At 42.2% G+C, this 19394-nt stretch overlaps 1 protein-coding gene across 1 annotated transcript in view; it reads left to right on the forward strand.

The window, feature by feature from the left end:
* LOC115236790 overlaps window positions 1-19394 on the forward strand; it is a 112009-nt gene that overhangs the window by 23747 nt on the left and 68868 nt on the right. The window contains exon 3 of the mRNA XM_029809481.1: window positions 4172-7758. Within this exon, the coding sequence (XP_029665341.1) occupies window positions 4172-7758 (3587 nt within the window). The remainder of the gene's footprint in view (window positions 1-4171; window positions 7759-19394) is intronic.

Below are 19394 nucleotides of genomic sequence, written 5' to 3' on the forward strand. Positions count from 1 at the left end.
CCCCCCCATTTTGAAATATTAACATAATAATAGAGTCACCATTTAACATATCCATATTATGTTAAATTAACACAAAAATTTGTATAGACCATTTGGGATATGCGATATATGTTAAATTTAAGTCAAATTTTCCAACTGTGTAACAAAGTTCCCTTCACATCTTACAGAGGATAATATCCTTATTAGTTATAACGAATACTAAATTAGAGAGCTTGTACAAAGCTTTTATGCGTTTACGCTTAAAAGACAGCTACTTCTTAGAATGTTTTCTCTTTTTCTCTGCCTCTTCTGACTTTTTTTTATATGAGAAGTATAGTATGGGAGAGCACGTTCGAGTATGTATAGAGTTCAGTGGACACGTCCGACCGGACTGGTCACGAGGAAATCGCGTTCTAAGCCTCTCTCCTTTCCTTCCTTGAGATGATGTTTCCCCGAAAGCAGTATAACTTAGCTAAGCGTTAAGAAGCCCGTTAGACAGGACAAACCTTTAGGAGACAAAGCTTCGCAAGAGGCTGTTAATTGCGTGTTTGTGGAAACCGAGCGACCGGGTCGTAAAAGCACTTTCGTGTGGTGGCGTTTTAAACGACGATTGGTGATGAGTTCCCACGAAGGAAAGAGAGAGAGAGAGAGAGAGAGACAAGCAATTTTCTGAAAATAGTATATCTCTTCACAAAACGCCAGAAGAAAAAAAAAAGACCAATGAATGGAGGTAAATGTATTTATATTGATGCGTAATTAATTAGTAACACTGCAAATATCGTCAAAAATACAAAACAAAAAACCAAATGTTTTGGTCCATTTCGGAATTAGTTTTTTAGCATTAAAGAAAGTTCAAGATGGATTAAAATGTTTGGCATTTATTGTATTTTTGCAATACTTGCAGTTGCTATAAAATTAATTAATACGCATTTACAACTGCGTTTAGACATTATTTGGTGCGAACCATTTGGGATATGCGATATATGTTAAATTTAAGTCAAATTTTCCAACTGTGTAACAAAGTTCCCTTCACATCTTACAGAGGATAATATCCTTATTAGTTATAACGAATACTAAATTAGAGAGCTTGTACAAAGCTTTTATGCGTTTACGCTTAAAAGACAGCTACTTCTTAGAATGTTTTCTCTTTTTCTCTGCCTCTTCTGACTTTTTTTTATATGAGAAGTATAGTATGGGAGAGCACGTTCGAGTATGTATAGAGTTCAGTGGACACGTCCGACCGGACTGGTCACGAGGAAATCGCGTTCTAAGCCTCTCTCCTTTCCTTCCTTGAGATGATGTTTCCCCGAAAGCAGTATAACTTAGCTAAGCGTTAAGAAGCCCGTTAGACAGGACAAACCTTTAGGAGACAAAGCTTCGCAAGAGGCTGTTAATTGCGTGTTTGTGGAAACCGAGCGACCGGGTCGTAAAAGCACTTTCGTGTGGTGGCGTTTTAAACGACGATTGGTGATGAGTTCCCACGAAGGAAAGAGAGAGAGAGAGAGAGAGAGACAAGCAATTTTCTGAAAATAGTATATCTCTTCACAAAACGCCAGAAGAAAAAAAAAAGACCAATGAATGGAGGTAAATGTATTTATATTGATGCGTAATTAATTAGTAACACTGCAAATATCGTCAAAAATACAAAACAAAAAATCAAATGTTTTGGTCTATTTCGGAATTATTTTTTTAGCATTAAAGAAAGTTCAAGATGGATTAAAATGTTTGGCATTTATTGTATTTTCGCCATACTTGCAGTTGCTATAATTATGATGCGTAATTAATTAGTAACACTGCAAATATCGTCAAAAATACAAAACAAAAAATCAAATGTTTTGGTCTATTTCGGAATTATTTTTTTAGCATTAAAGAAAGTTCAAGATGGATTAAAATGTTTGGCATTTATTGTATTTTTGCAAAATACTTGCAGTTGCTATAATTAATTAATACGCATTTACAACTGCGTTTAGACATTATTTGGTGCGAATGCAACAGGCCTTGAACAGGCGCGAAAATAGAATGAATGCTGGCGGCGAAGTAAGTTGTTAAATGTATTCGCAACTAAAGGAATTAACGCAAATCTATGCAACGACGACGACAAGGATGACGATGTACGCGACGGGATCGATAATGAATCAATTTTTGTCTAACGTCGATTACCACCTAAGGCACGGATGAGATCCGAGCTCGTCCGGCGTGGGAAGACATCCATGGTCGCGATGCTTTCTCCTTATGTAAGATAAACCGTCCGCGCGCGAATAAAAATGATAGATCGTATGTGTAGGTTGATTTTATCTGCAGTGAAAATTTCGTGGGAGACCTAATTAATGTCGGAGAGTGTTTTACATCGAGGAATATAAAACGATGAATTTGCTTTCAAAAGTGTATAACTCGGTGCGAAGATATATTTTACTTTTAAATTAAATTCACACGCGGATGTGGGGAAGCTTTCATCTCTCGTCAGAATCTTAATCCTATAGTTCAACTGAAAGATTCAGTGTAAAAACGAAATATGTCCACTTTTATAACTCGTAAAATCTTTAAATATAAAAGGGAATAAGTACGCACGCATGCAACTTTTTAGATATTAAATATAATGAATGGCCATGGAAGAATTAAATAAGCTAAAGTGCAATAAGATTAATCGAATAATTAATCGATAATAAGATTAATCGCTTTTATTTTTATTTCTCGCTTTTTTTATTCGATCTTTTAATTGTCGAGAATTATTTACTGCTACGTCCGCTATACTTTCTTTTTTTATTTGAAATAGCAATCTTGTTCAGCTGTCATTACTATAGGTCCTTTATCTCTCTATGTTACCCATGATTATCACTTAAACAGGAAAAAAGAGAGGAATTTTAGTTATCTTTCGAATTAGCACGTAGCAATCTCGAAGGAGCCGACACAGCCGTTAACGAGCTGTTGATTAAACGACCCATTTATAAATATGACAGTGTTAATTACAAGCATTATATCGATCGCGAATCGGACGATGCGGCGAATTAATGGCGGTCCCGATTCAGCCAAAGTAGCAAGACGGCAATTTCTTACGCGTCGGATTCTAGCTTCTAATGTGAGCCAGACGCTTAATTAAACTCGATTAACATCTAACGATCATGCGCTCGCTCGCTTAACATAAATCGCTGAGCATCGTCGTGACGTAATTTATTAACTTATCGAAGCCGCCAACTGTCGAGCTAATAACAACACCATATCTGTTCCATAATTTTATTTAAAATTCAGGAATTGTTGACATCCGATTTTTATATACGTAGAATCGGTGACTGTTCAAAAAGAAATGAAAAATATCCATTGATAAGCGATCTTTTTATCATTATTTATTGTCAATTTATTAGTCAACAATGTCGAAACTACCAATGTTTGGCTTCATCCATTTACATTATTCTTTATCTCGTTATATATGCTATCTCATTTCCATTTTTTAATCATGTTAATAAGTTTACGAAATCCTAGAAGTTTGAGACCGATTTGTCTTCTACTCGAGAAGAAACGGTAGAAAAGCATTATCGAATTTGGTTATCTTGGCACGAGCACAGTAATTATGTAGAATAATCAATCTTTGCTTATATCTACCGAAAATCCAAGTCAGCGTCGCATTAAAACACTTGAATTTGCAGGAGATCATTCTAAAATCCGTCTCTTCTTTTTTCTCTTTTTTTCATAACTTGTACCATTTCTTCACTTTATAAATGAATGGCATTATACACACAAAAACAATCTACCAAATAATATTTTTAAATAAATTAAGCTTGAAATGCACAGAGTTTCTTTTTATCGATCCAGCGAAGAGAAAGGTGTACAAGAAATAGTACACAACTCATTTCACTCGGATTAGTTAATTGTGTAATATCGTTCAAATAATAATTACACAGTTGGAAAATTTATATTTTCTTTTTAAAAAATATGATGATTAAAATTTTTGTGTTAAATATTTAACATATTCAGTATTAATTTAACATTGACAAATTGATTTCAAGTTACTATGAAATTGGCATTCATTTTGTGTTGAAATATTAACATAATATTAGTCATCATTTACTATATCCATATTATATTAAATTAACACAAAAATTTACGTGGACATGTGATATATGTTAAATTTAAGCCAAATTGTCCAACTGTGTAGAGGCGCGAGACTAAAGGGCATCGCTTACGATGCGTGTTGCAGGTCGTGGTGCACCGCGCGTAACCGCGGCTCTCGTGAGCGATGGAGAAGGTAGGTTGATTGCCACCCCGATTCGCAAGGAGAACATCGCCGCGAGGAGCAAGGAGGATCTCGCACAGGAAGCGGTTCTGGTCCTTCAACAAGCGGGCAGTCTTCACTGCGTGGCGCGCGACAACCGGCGCAATCTGCCCGGTCGCTTCAGCACCCTCCCGGCGCGTCGTAACAAGAAACGCCCGGAGCTGCCGATCGATGTAAGGCCCCGCCGCGGCAGCGAGGAGATCGGCGGCAGCGCCACGACCGCGAGTGCCGCGGATCTCGGCACCCCGCGGGCCAAGAAGAAGCCGCTGCTAGAGAGAAGCGTCAGCGATGCCGGCGCGAGGAAGCTGAAGAGCCCGCTCGCGCGCTTCTTCTCACCCAAATTGGAAAGGCGGCGGCAGCCGGTTGGCCGGAGCGCGAGCGACGCCGGCACCTGGAACCGTAACCTGGGCACGCAGCGCAAGCGGAGCGGCAGCGAGAGCGAGGGCTCGCACCTCAGTACCGTCAGCCAGCGGGTGAAGAAACAGCTGTCACCAATAATCGAGGCGTCACCGCAGCACGTTGATCAGCAACCGTTTCACTTTGACACCTCGACGTGCGCGGACCGGGAGAACAATAATCGGCCGAAGGCGAAAAAGCCCAAGAAAGGAAGAGAGGAGCGAGCGAGTCCGGCTATCGATGTCGACGACGTGATATCGACGCGATATCCCGAAACGAAAGAGACGATTGAGGAGAAAACAACGATCGAAACGTGCGTCGACGAGATCGCGGATAGATCGCCCAGCCGAGAGGCCAAGGTGATCGAGCATCGCATATTTGTCGAGGGCAGGGACGACGAAGAGAAGAGGGAAATCGCGGGTACCAGCCGTACTCCCTCACCTCTGAAGGAACGCAAGCGCGGGGAAGACGAGGTCGATAAAGCGGGCGCGGATAGTATGCTACATAGCAGCCGCTACGATCTCCAGCAACGTAATCAGCAAGAATCTACCATTCATAAGATGATCCACCGACTGTCCAACGATCGTTCGCCGCCACCGCAGCTGACCAGGACGATGATGTCACCGTCGCCGGGATTCAGCCACAACAACAACCGGCCGTTCTCCTACACGAGACCGAATGAATCTTGCAGCCCGCCGCCGCCGGCGCAGACCAATGTCATCTACGCGCAGGTGCAGCCGGACAAGAAGAAGGCTCAGCGAAGCCATTCCGACAGCGACGAAGGTCTTGGTCTCGACAGGAAGGACTCCTCGCGTGAGAATAGTCCCGCGGAGAAGGAATACCGCAGAACCGAGTACTCGTACAGTAGCGATCTGCGTCGCAACAACGAGATAAACGCCTTCAAGTCGAGATATGAGGAGGATCGTAAGAACGGCGGCCTCTTCGGCAAACATTTGGACAACTCGAAGGACTTTATCTCTAGAACGAACGAGGACACGAAGCGTTACGAGTTCGACGATATCGATAGACGTCTCTACGACAAGCCTGAGAAATACACGTCGACCGTATTCGTGGACACTTCCGGCCGCGGCAGGGCCGACGGTATGGATTCTAAGCGAAGGGACAGCGGCGAGCTGTCGTCGAGGCAGAACGAGAGCGGGATCTCGCCCAAGACGTCCGAATTGAGCGCGCGTCGGGATCTACTGGAGTCCAGGATCAAGTCCAGGTTGCTAGCCGACGAGATGTTCGCTGCCAAGAACAGCGCCAACGTGCCAGTAAAGAAATCGAGCGAGCATGAGATAATCGACAAGCCGATCGTGCCGTCACCAGTCACGCCGAATCGTATCGCGTCACCAAAACGATACATGGATACGTACATCACGGAGAAGCGTACCAATAGCAATGGCGAGAAATACATCTTCGAGAAGGAGATACACGAGGATAACGGCAAGGTTTACGGTTACGAGAAGAAGATCACCAACAAGATCCCGACGAACGGCTACCTCGACCCGAAACCAAAGGACGGCTATACCGTGGAGACCAGGACGGACAAGTACGGCGACAAGTACATCGTGGAGACGCGCACGCATGAGGGTTACGCCGATGACTTCCCCTTCCTCGGCGATCGTAATCGGAGCAGCCCGGAGGAGAGATTCCAGGGCATTAGGAACGGTGGCAGCTCCTACAAGCCGTCGCATTATCTACCTGAGAACGCCGACGCGACAACGAATCACTTTTGCAGCGAATCGCGAGAGAACGAGCTATCGTCGCCGATCATCGCCAAGAAACTGAACGAGCGCAAATTCTCGAAGAGCGACGATTTCCTGGATCGCGAGAAACGGCCGATTGGACGCGTGCTGCCGAAGAAGAAACCGTTCGAGTCGATCCGCGGCATGAGCAAGTCGACGCAACGGTTAGACGAGGTCGCCGGGGAGAACGCCAGAGTGCGGGCGCTCAGAAGCGAGTACACCACGAGATCGCACGAGAACCTGACCAGCCACGCGGGATACGCGAACGCGAGACGACCGACCGCGTTGCTGGGCAGCCCGACGATGAACGGACGCAGGACGAGGTCGCCGTTCGCGAAGCGTGGTCACCTGGACAGTTTGCGCGAGGGCCCGAACGACGACTATGATACCGACATCTCGCAGATGACCAGCAGCCAGCTGGAGTCCAAGTTTTACAAAGAGACGCGCACCACGCAGAGATACACGAGCGGTGACAAACGTCCGATCCACGACGATTATGACAGCTCGCCGCCGCGGATACGTACCGATCGCGGTGGCTACAATTCCAGCCGATACGACTCGGACACAACCGCCAGAGACTCGATCCGCTGCGAGACGCGTTACGATGAGACGTCGCGCACTCTGAGAAAGGAGCACCGCAACCTGGATGATGATCCGAAGAAACCGCTGAGACGATCGCGCAATCGGCTCGATTACTTTGACGATTCCGACGATCCCCGAGGGAAGGTGTCCTCGGTCAGTCGATTGGAGACCTTCGACGAGAGTCCGACCAGACCACCCAGGACTTACCACGAGGGCAAATCAAGGCACGCGAGGCAAGAGGCGCGTGGTCACATCGAGCGCCGTCATCGCGAGACTCGGCTGAGCGATCCGGATCGCAAGGATCGACTGGCCGATTCCGGGATCGAGAACGATTACAGGAGGGACTCGCAGGAGGCGGATAGGCGCGAACAGCTCGAATCCGAGGACGAGGGCTTCGTCAGCCGGCAGTTCATCAAGCACGAACGACGGCATACGGATCGGAACATGAATTTGACGCCTACTTTCGATCGACGCAAATACGACAAGTACGGAAACGGCTCGTCGGGCGCGAAACCACCACTGGTCACCGCGAAGCCGCCCACCGGCGCCGCTGACAAGAAGTACGAGAAGAAGGTGGCGAAGAAAAGCGGCACCATGAGCAAAGTCAAGCAGCTGTTCAGCAAGAAGGAGAAGAAGGCGAAGGAGGAGAAGGACAAGAAAAACGCGAGGAGCGGCAGCAGCGGCGCCTTGACCGACGACGAGGTGACGATGAGGTATCGAGAGTATCGCGGCGATCAGCTGAGAAGTGCCAAGAGCGCGCGGGATTTGGGCAGCGACATCAATCAGGTAAGAGAGTCTTTTTTTTTTCTCCCGCGCGAGATTAACTAACTCAAGGTTAAGGCCGCGGTCAAACACACCGGGATTACATCAACGATGATGGCCGGTGATTGATTGATTTTGGCATCTCGGCTATCTGGGTCAATGAATCGGACGTTAAGCGAGGTCAATGGAATCGCATGTGGATGAAAAAAAAGGCGGTATACCGGAAGTTCTCGTGTGAAAAAATGCAGCGGTAAATGGTTAACCATTAGCGGGCGAGAAACGTTTCTAAAAAAATATTTTTTGTGTTTGATACATTTATATAATTCATATTAATGTATTAAGAAATATCGTAAACACTAAAATCGTAGCAAAATCATAAAAATTATCAGAGTTAAAAGAGATATATATGTATATCTGTTTATAAATTATCTTATAAATTTCGAATATATTTTTTAATGTTTGTAAAATTATTTTAATAATTTAAAATTTTTTAAATTGTTCTTATAACGAAACAATGTATATATTAAATTTTACGAGAGAAATAACAACATCTTTTAGAGAAGGAAAACATCTAAATACTTGGATCATAAACTCGATCAGTTCAAGCTATATATCGAACATTGCATTTCCGGGATTTTCCAAGTTCTCGACGGCGTTCGCGGCAAAGAGAATATACACGATAATATATCAAAATGATCACGCGCGAGCGCAAGTGATTGCGTTTCGAACATCATCTCCGTTAGTCTGAGTAAAAAGAGGAGATAAGGCTCGCGTGATATTAATCAGGATGACCGCCGTGCGCGAGAGTCACAGGGCGTTACGAGAGAGATTCCTGTTCCGCTCACGCCGTATTTATGCGATTGTCGCGGATTAAAGGCGAGATAAAGAAAGAGAGAGAGAGACCGTTCCCGCGTGCGGTTTTGCTTCCGCAATCGGACGTCGAATAATTTTCTCGCGTTTTTTCCGAGCGCCAAGCGCGACTTTATAATCCGCCGACGACGACGACGTCTCCCCGATGTTCGGTATACGCATCGCGAACCGGAAGTAATCGGGTAATTGGGCCCCAAGCCGTCGCCGACTGCCGTTGCAATTGCGTCATGTCTAACTGTACACCTTAGTCGGCCTTTAACACCTAGTCGCGACTTTTCAGCGCGACTTTAACGGGCGACCACGCGGTAGGATTACGCCGCCGCCCACGCCCGCGTAGAAACATATCCTTTTCGGAACATCTATCATGCAAACGCACACATACACGTATACAAGCCGTGACAAGGTAATGCGACACTCGACTCCGCGAAACCCATAGATAGACTCTGACATGCATGTTGAATCGAGGTGACTTGCGCGACACGTGATGACATTTTATTTTTAACTTCAGTTTGCATGATTTTTGATATAAAAATATGATACGATATAAAAACGTAGTTATCCAATTTCTTTGCACCTGTAGACATACATGATAAAAAATTGATAAAAAATTAAAATGTGGTGATAAGTACAGCAAATTTTGATTATATAAAATGAAATTAAAATATTTTAATGTTGGAAGAAGAAAAAATTCAGATTATTACTAATATAGATAAATAAATAGAATATATATTTAAAATTTTAATAAAGAATTAGAAAAAGTGTGTGAAAAATGAAAAAAAAAATATTATTATTAATTACTCATCTACTATGAGATTTATATACTCGAAAAATCGACTCATTTTTCGCATAACACGATTATATCTGACAATTGGTTTGTTTCATTTATCAGTGGACAGTTACGAATGTTATTGTTAGGCTCGAGAATCCTGTACGAAGGCGCACGATAGGCTCGTCGATCTCGCAAAGTTAAGCGGGATAGACGTTACCCCGTAACGGAGCTTTCGCTGTCGGACGTCGCCGGGGTCCCGTATGAAGAGTAATGATACAGCGTCCGCGAGCGATCATCGGCATGAAAGCCCAGTGCCTCCTCTCTTGGGAAATAAGTCGAAGTCCCGCGCGCGCGCGGGGACTCGCCGGACGTAACATTTAACCCGAATGATAGATAATTCTCTCCGTGGCCCGAGGAGATTTTTCCTTGCAGTAAATCTCGGAACGATCGTTATTCCTCGATTGCGCAACTCGTCAAACAGCTCGCCCGCCAGGTATTCAATTTCGCGACGATAAATAGAATACACACACGTATAAGATGGTGCACAGTTGGAAAATTTGACTTAAATTTAACATATATCGCATGTCCCAAACAATCCACGCAAATTTGTTTGTTAATTCAATGTAATATGGATATGTTAAATGACACTAATACTACGTTCATATTTCAATACAAAATTAATGCAAACTTTATAGTAATTTGAAATAAATTTTCTGTAAAATCAACGTATTTTTAATGATAAAACTGGAAAGATATTATTGGTCTGTAATCACTCTTATTTCTATTGTAGAATAAAATCAACATTTTTTTTTCATAAATTTTACCAAATAAATACTGTCACTAATAATACGGAACATATCTATTGTGTAAAATTAAAAATATATGCACATTGTGTTATTTTTACACTTTTGTTCAGTTGTTTTAATAATTTAACATTTGATTTCAATTAACGCAACAGCAATATCTTAAATTAACACATGAAAGTGTTAAATATTAAACACAACAATTTTAACTGTTATATTTTTTAATACGAAAACAAATTTTCCAATTGTGTAGAATGGTACACTTGATGCGGATGTGTGTAAGTGATAGCGCATATTTGCCGTATCACGCTCTGATTAATCGGTCATTTAATATTCCGATTACTGCTGTTGTCTCTGTTCGAGGTCGATCCCGACCGAGTGCTCCCGGCTCTAATTTCCCTTGAGTGAGCTCCTAACTCGATTACGCGCGAGCACATGTTATTAACACGCGTCTCTGCCTCATCCAAGTCGATTTACTGCGCGTTACAGCCGTAAACGATTTGCGGCGAAGGTCGCGATTGCTGCTGGCCGGGTAACGTGCGTCATGCAAACGCACTAATATAAAATATCGACGCCATTATCTAATTAGATGAGTACGCCGTAAATAACGACGCTTATATAGTATATGTGTATATATATATATATATGTATTGTATTGCCTGCCGGCGTGGAAAGGGAGACGAAATTATTCACTCGTTCGCGCACGACGAGTGTTTTCAACAACGAGAATCGTGAGAGCCGCTCGTTGCGATGATGACTCTCGAAAGTCGCAGTTCTCGAACGAAATATATTTGTCGCCGTAAATCTCGAAAAAGAATCAAGCACCATGACACTCTATTTCATCAATCATTTGCAAATTCTCGGCTATAAATCGCTAATTTTTCCTCAATTGTTTGTTAACATTAATCCAATATTATAATTTGCATTTCGATCGCAGCCATAATTATTTGTTTTTATCCAATTTTAAGGAGGTCTTTTTATATTTAACCAACAGTTTCCGGAAGGAGGGGGGGATGAAAAATAGAGACATATTTTAAGATTCCGCACAAAAGAATTGGCCCGGACAATAGAATACTTCGCCGGAGATTGATACACATGCTGCGGGAAGCGTTGAATAGCTCTTGTAGATGCGATCACTTTTAGTTCCATCGATGAGAGATTAATGGACCACAGCGTGTCGTCGGCTGTTGGACCGAAAGCTGCCAACACTAAAAAGAAGGTACACGACGGTAAAGAAAAAGGCGAGCATGAAACGCGTCCACAGAACGGATCTCACGGCGAAGTCGTTACACAACACGTGTTACACGCGTGTGACAGGTATTTGTACGTCGCGAGTGAATTGAGCTAATTGTGAGACGGCATCTCGAATTTTATGCACTTCACATACTTGCGCAAAATTTAAAAAAAAAAAATAAAAAATTCTATACTTATTGTTAGGAAATATTTTTATGAATATAATAAAGTAAATATATAATTATTAAAGTAAAAATAAATATAATAAATTTTTTACTCTTATTTTCGTAATCATCGAAGTCTAGATTGTTGAGATACATAGTTGAGAAACAAATATAAATGTAAATATATAAAACCTTATTTGAAGAAATTGTCGTAGGCTAACGATCGTCTCGTCGCGAATACCTACACGTGACTAGGATGTGTACCCAGACTAGGCTCGTTATCAGGCAATTTATCTCATCGGACGATCTATTTGTTGAATCTAATTCGCAACCATGTGCCATTATCTCCTTCGGCTGCATTTCGCGCGTCCCATTTTCTGTCATTCCGCCTCCGTTAATCACCGGCGCTTTCGCACTTTATCATTAATCGCGGCCACGTCGCCCTGGGACACGACGAAACCCATTTGCCTCTCCCCCCGCTGTTCGGACGACGTCCAACACGGCCGATCGTCGAAGGTACGAAACCCCGTACCCCCTTCCCTTCCTCCTCCTCCTCATCATCCTTACCCTTCATTCTCTCCTCTCGCCGAACGAGTTACACGACAGGGAGCAAACAAACCGCACCGCATGCACCGACGAAGGTGTCTGCCCGGTTCTCGTCGGAGACTTGGTTTTCTCACGCGGCGGGATTCGAGACTCGGTTGCGCAATTTGCATGGCGCGAAATTATAAGGCGCTAAGTATCATTTTTCAAACGTGAAAGTTCCAAGATCTTATTGGCCTATTTTATCACGGCTATATAACTTTGCGATGTAAGCTCTCGGTTCGTTTCGAAAATATATAACATTGTTATTTTCATCACAATATATATGTGGAATGAGAAAATTATTTCAAATACAGTTTCATACACATATATTTAAATTTATATTTATTCTTCAACTATGTACCTCAACAATCTAGACTTCGATGACTAAAAGAATAAGAGTAAAAAATTACACTTTATTATATTCCTAAAAATATTTCCTAGATATAGAATTTTTTATTTTCTTTTATTACATATTATAAATGATATACTATAACATAAATAATATTATTTATAATATTATGAATATAATATATTAATAATATTACTTCAGATAAAATATTAATTTTCACATATAACCCTCCATGTGATTTCTCACCTGCGCACACACACACACACACACGTCGCGTTCTTCCTCGCAGGTGTTTTCGCGCGAATCGAGTAGCGTGTAAAGCTGGACCCGCTGGCTGGAGGCTGCGAGCGCGCGCGAGATGATCGAGCATTATCGTATCTCGGAACACCCACGCGCGCGCGTCGGACGGCGACGAAGGAAGGAAAGAACCGGGGGCATCGGTGTCGCGGCCGACCGGGGGTGATCCACGCCCAGGTGCAAAGACACATGCTCTTGCGCGGAGGCGCGGTGGTGCTTTCGCAACGACCGCCGGCGTAAAAGGGACCAGCCGATGTCGGTAGCGAAAGGGAAACAGACGGGGGACTAATGAGAGAGAGAGAGGGGGACGTAGAGGACCGAAGAGGGCACGCGCAAAAAAGGCCCATTAACTTCACCGTAACCCGGCAGGAGAGGTGCGGATCCCCGCGGCGCGGCTTGCCTTATACCGCGCTAATTAATAATAAATGGCCGTAAAACGAAAAGAATATCCTTTATTTTCTACCGCCGCCGCATGAAGTCCTTCTTCCTCTCCCCCGCGTCCCTCCTTCTCTTCCTTCTCCTCCGCTTTTTCCTAGCTCCGTATTTTTTTTTTTTTTTTTTTTTTTTTTTTTTGAGCAATGATTATATTATGTCGAGTATTAGTTATTATGTCGTTCTAGCTCCGGCGTCTCTCGTCTGTGTTTCTCGGCTTTATTGTAGACGAAATGTTGCAAACGCTTCTCATTTTCCGCTTATGTAATAATCCGACAATCATTCCGCGTGAATCATTTCAATGTCTCACTCTCGTCACGCTTATTCGAGGAACTCGCGACGCGTTATCGCGTCGCATTCGTAGCCTTATAACGTTATAAATCGTATCGTAGCGTTCTGTGTATATATTGAGTTGTAAGTTATGTTACTTCGCATAATCTCCGATTGTCCGTAGGGGATTTATCCAAGGATAGAATAAATCTGTCTATCTACCTATCTATCTACCTACCTTGCTCGCCGATTAATACCCACCGTTTCGCGGTAGCCACACACTCGGGACAATTGCTTACGCATATACGATATCCACTGTCGGCGATGATAGAGTGTCGCCAATGTACATTATCCAATCGCATAATTTTTTTTAAACGCAGTACCGATCATAATTTTGCAGACACGGTCTATTCGATAGAGAGATAGAGAAACGACTTTTAATTTATGACTTATCTTTTTACTGCAAATTAATATATACAGTGAGAAACATAAAAGATTATAGAAGTTTTTATGCCGATATAGAATTATGTCTAAACTCGTCACGCATGCAAGATATTTTATTTAATTAGCTGATTCGCAGAGCTAATAATATATCACTATAGATGATCAATATCTTTACATGATAATTATGCCATCAGTAATATTTTCTCCCGACAATACTTCTTCAACGTGATGCGATGCAATTTGTTATCGAGATTTAATATCAATGACAAAATTATTAATTAATATCATTAAACAAATAGATATCAATATTACGCTGTATTTATAATAAACTTTCTCATTTAATTTTCCAAAAATGTGCAAGATTGTTCGAATGGAGAATGTAAAAAAAAAATCGCGGATAAATTATTAACTTGCGATTGCATTACGCATCCATCGCGAACGCTTTCGATGTGGAAATTCCGATCGCACGCCGCGGGCATTCGTCAGAAATCGGATTTCGCGGAGATGAGGTGAACGTACGGATAGGTGCATGCTCGAAAGGATCGGCATCTATCGATGAAGGAGAGATCCCTGGTATGCGACGTGGCCCGCACCTCCTTCACCACGAGCTGTGACCTACACACGGACGCTCACCCACCCACCCATCCGTGACGCGCAGACCGCCGTCGAGAGAACCCGTATTCCATTTCCATCGAAAGTTCACACTAATGGCATTTGCTCTACACACATCGTGTGCGCTATGCAAGCGGCCCGAGAGAGAGAGAGAAAGAGACCGCGATCGGCCAATTACGATTTATTAGCTGGTGCGGGCGTGTTCGCGGCTTTCAAACGACTCGATATACCGGATTGAGCTGGGCGATATCGGCTGTTTTTTTGTCGATAGCCGGTGTGTCAGTGCACACGTCACAGCTCGATCAAGCGCAATCACGTTCGATTGCGTTTTATTGAGGGGTCCGATGAATATAAAAGTAAGATATAAAGAATATAATAAACAAAACATATTTGCGCAATAAAGCGTGATGGTATCCAGAGAGGAAAATCAAAACAATAACCATTCGAGAAAGAAATCCTCTATATTTTATTATGAACACTAATATAATAGAATTAGTGCCCATAAAATAAAATAAGATAATTAAAATATAACGTTAGAAAGAAAGAGAGAGAGAGAGAGAGAGAGAGAGAGAGAAAAGGAGGGAGCATTTTGAATTATTAACGTTGAAACGTATCGGAAGAAAGGGCAAAAAATACTTGCTCGTTAAAAATTCTATAAATATTATTTAAAAGTATTATTTAAAATATTCTAATATGATTTTTATCATCGATATTAAAATAATCAAACCGATAAGGCGATACTACGTCTTACAAAATTCGATCAGATTGAGACATTCTGATGACTCCGGTCGCATCGTCCGTGTGGAAAATGACCGACGAAGGCGATGATGAGGAATAAATCGAAACTACGTAACGAGATGCTAAATTCCTGCGAATCGTCGAGGATCGAAGGCGCCGGTTATGCACCGCGATATCGCGAGAGTACAAGAAAGAGAGAGAGAAACGATAGGCACGGAGCGCGGGCCGGAAGATGAGAAGGGAAAAGGATCCCTAGAATATTCACGTTCACGAGAGAGAGCATGCTTTGGAAGCTAGATGCACTTTGCTTTATGGTAGGCGGATCATTCACACCTCCACTCCGGCTTGGCGGAGGCCAAGCCGGTTGTTGCGCCTGGGTTAAAGGAAAGGACCCAGCCGGGACTGGATAGGACATAGGAACTGGATCGCATTCCCCGCTCCGTGGGGCATAAAACCGCTGAGATAATATTGCGCGATAGGTTATTTATTGATATCTCGGGCTTAGGCTGCCACGATGCTCTATGCCCGGTGTGCCATCACGGAAACCCTCCGCGAGATTGCAGGAATGCTCCGCCACGTTAGCTTGCCTCCTTCCACGCTGCTATATACGAAACCGTCCGTGTAACATCCTGCTTAGGAGTTAGGGTACCGTTGATAGCTCTGAGAGATACTTGTCTCTCGGTAAAACCTCATCAAGAGCCGCGGTTTTGATACGCGAACGACGACAGTCCCTAAATAGTACTTTTCTTTGTATTTTTCGGAGAAAAAAAATATAATAAAAAAGTTGCGGACTTACTCTATAAAAAATTCTTGTAAGAAATTTACATTTAATAAATATTTTGGGTTTTAATTAATAAAGATGATAAATTTAATTAATGAAAATTTAAAGATAAAATAAGATTTATTTAGAATTTAAAAAAAAAGGATTTAAAGTTCTTAAAATAAAATAAGCCAAGATTTCTTCATTTTCAATCATTCACGAGACAAGGATTATCTCGATATCTCGGATATAAGGAGAAGTAAATTCCAAAATAAATTTTGAAGAATCTGTAAATGATAAAACTCAGCTGCGCAAACGACGATGGTTCCTAAATAATACTCTACTTTTGATTTTTTAAAGAAGATAAAAAATTATGATAAAAAAGTTGCGAATTTAAAGAAAAATTGAGTATACTCTGTAAAAAATCTTTATAAGAAATTTTAATTTGATAAATATTTCGAATTTTATTTTTAATCTCGGCACTATTACAATAGATTCAATTAATAAAAATTTAGAGATAAAAAAAAAATTTATTTAGAATTAAAAAAAAAAGATTTAAGCCAAAATGTCTTCATTTTCAATCGTTCGTGAGACAAGGATTATCTCGGTTAAGGAGAAGTCAGTTCCAAAATTAGTTGAAAGAATCTGTAGATGATAAAAATCAGCTCCACTTGAGAGACGAGACTGAAACACTCTATATACGCGACGTGTAGGTTTCGGTGTAGGTGTTGGAACGTAGGCGCGATATATATATATATATATATATCTCGTCTCACGCGGAATCGTATCCGCACGAATCTGCGATGACGGTTCGTCGGTTGATTCGTGGCGTCAGTTCAAATTGCCTATAAATGCGACGGACAGGCGCGAAGATACTCCGCGTTCACTTTCCAATTTCTGTATTCCGCCTTCTTCGCGCCGTTTTAAGCAGGTTCGCCCCGGTCTTTTCCACGATCGGCCGCGATCGCGATTTGCATATTCAACGAGATCCGGCCGATAGCTCCGCACGCCTCCGACTGCCTTTTTCCGACGCTTACGTGTTACGGGCTACGCGCATATTTCGCGATATCCGTCGGGCATTAAGCTAACTCGCACCGTTATGAAATATTTATATAGCAGGCGCCAAGAAAGTGGCGATCGGTCGCTTCGTCGGAATTTAAAATCACGATAATTCGAAAAGAGAGAAAACGGCATAGGAGAACTTTTAAACGCACTAATAATTTTGCAAAGTAATCCGATGTCCCGTTAATGTAATTCTTGATCGGTCTCGATTCTCTCCAATCTTATGAATCTTCTCTCCGCTCCTTTCTCTCTCTCTCTCTCTCTCTCTCTCTCTCTCTCTGCCCTGATTATAGTATTGTAGCGTAGTGTAAAACCTTCCCACAGCGGCGAAAAAGTTGCTAGACCGGAGGTCAGTGAGAATCCACGCGAGATATCTCGCGAACACGTCGGCGAGAAACGAAAGAACGACGAGCGAGCAGGTTGCAACGAGAAGATTTCCCTCGGCGGGGCGCACGCAGCACGGTTTCGTGCCAATCGTTGCACCGGTTAGAAGTAATTAATTACGCGAACGAGAGCGATTAATGATGCCTCGAAGGTTCTCGCGGCCGAGCGGCTCGCTCGCGAAAAGTCATCCTTCAAACCGCGGGCTCGTTCGATCGGACCCACTTTCGCGAGGACGCGATTTTTCCGAATGCCCGACATCGCATGAGGGCCTCTCTTGACTTATATCGTAAGCGATATACGCGGGGGAAATCGTACCTGCGTATGTAAATGTATTACGAGATGCGCGGTGAACGTGTAGGAAGATTGTAGAGATTTTCCGATGGTGATATGCTTGAAATCGAGAGAAAGAGATGTAAGGGTTTTCTCGATTGATAATCCTCTCTGACGTGACTTTTGATATATTATACTATATCAAAATATTCTCATTAGTAGGGGATTTATCATTCGATTGGGAGTAACGTGTTTCTAGACCCTCTTAAATTAATATTTCAATTTAAAAAATAACGATTATGTACTTTGTTAGCTGTTTTTTCAACATGCTTTGAATTCACATTAATATTCTTGTTTGGTCTCTAATAAATCATCTTGAAATATATTTTTCTTTAAAATATATGTATATTATATATATATAACCAGTTTCTAATAATTTTCTCTAATAATTCAATTAAGAGATACCATTAGAGGTATCATTCGAAAAATAACATCGTGCAGAATATATAGATCTTTTCTAGATTATTTATAGCAACGAAAAAAAAAAGATCAAGTGTGTATAAGATCCTTTCTTTCAATTTATTATAATAGTGAATATATATATAGATATTTTGTTCGTCTACGCGACATACACAAATTAACATTCTAAGTCAAAATAATGGCACTCAACGATAATTGTTACCTCGAATAACAGAATTTCCTTCATCCTCGACGATAGCTTCGAAAAAACAGCCGCGTTACGTGACACACTTTTCGTACACAACGCAAGATAAACAGACGCGCTTAGATAAACACGGCTCGGCGACGCGTCAGGTGCGACAAGATCCCCCGAGCCCATCGTTGCATCGATTGCGCAGGTAGGATGCCGTTGCCTCTTCGAGAGCCAAATCGGGAACGGTGAGGTGAGGTCACGGTGGTCGTCGAGTCGGCGTCGAGAGCAGAAGCGGCTGATTATCCGCGGGAGGTGTCGTCCGGACGTTTTTGGTATTAACGAGGGAGGCGAATCTGCATAATTATGCAACGATCCGCCTGCAGCCCCGATCAAGTCTACCTGCTGCTGCGGGGCTGAAAGTGCTGTAGAATCGAGCGAGTGCGCGAGCGATAATCTGCATAATTGCGCAATCATCGACATAAAGTGAGGTTTTAATAATCGGCGCCGCTCGCTCTCTCGCGAGATAAGATCGCGCGTGGACTCGTTAAACGGGACGCGTAATATCTCGCCGCATGCGGATATTTTGGATTTTACGATACTCGTTGTGTGTCAGCGTTCACGTCGACGTAAATCACTCTATGATCCGCATATGCAATCGCCACGTTTACAATCGAATAATGTCGGATTTTACGATCTAAATTTGACGAAATATCGGCATGCGAAATGCGCTTATCAATTTATTTAAAATATTATTTTCTTGTGCTTTAAAAGCTGATTGTTTTCCAGACATTTTTCTATATTGTCCAATACAAAGAATAATAAATATTTTAAAAATTATATCAATACTTTTTTTACAATAAACAGATTTTTATTAATTAAGAGTATTAAATGAATTATTTGTGAAAATCTTTTTTAAAATTAACTTTTAAATAATTAAAGTATATAATTGATATAATTATATAATTT

Source organism: Formica exsecta, unplaced genomic scaffold, assembly GCF_003651465.1.
Source record: "Formica exsecta isolate Colony F162 unplaced genomic scaffold, ASM365146v1 scaffold26, whole genome shotgun sequence".
Classification (NCBI taxonomy): Eukaryota; Metazoa; Arthropoda; class Insecta; order Hymenoptera; family Formicidae; genus Formica; species Formica exsecta.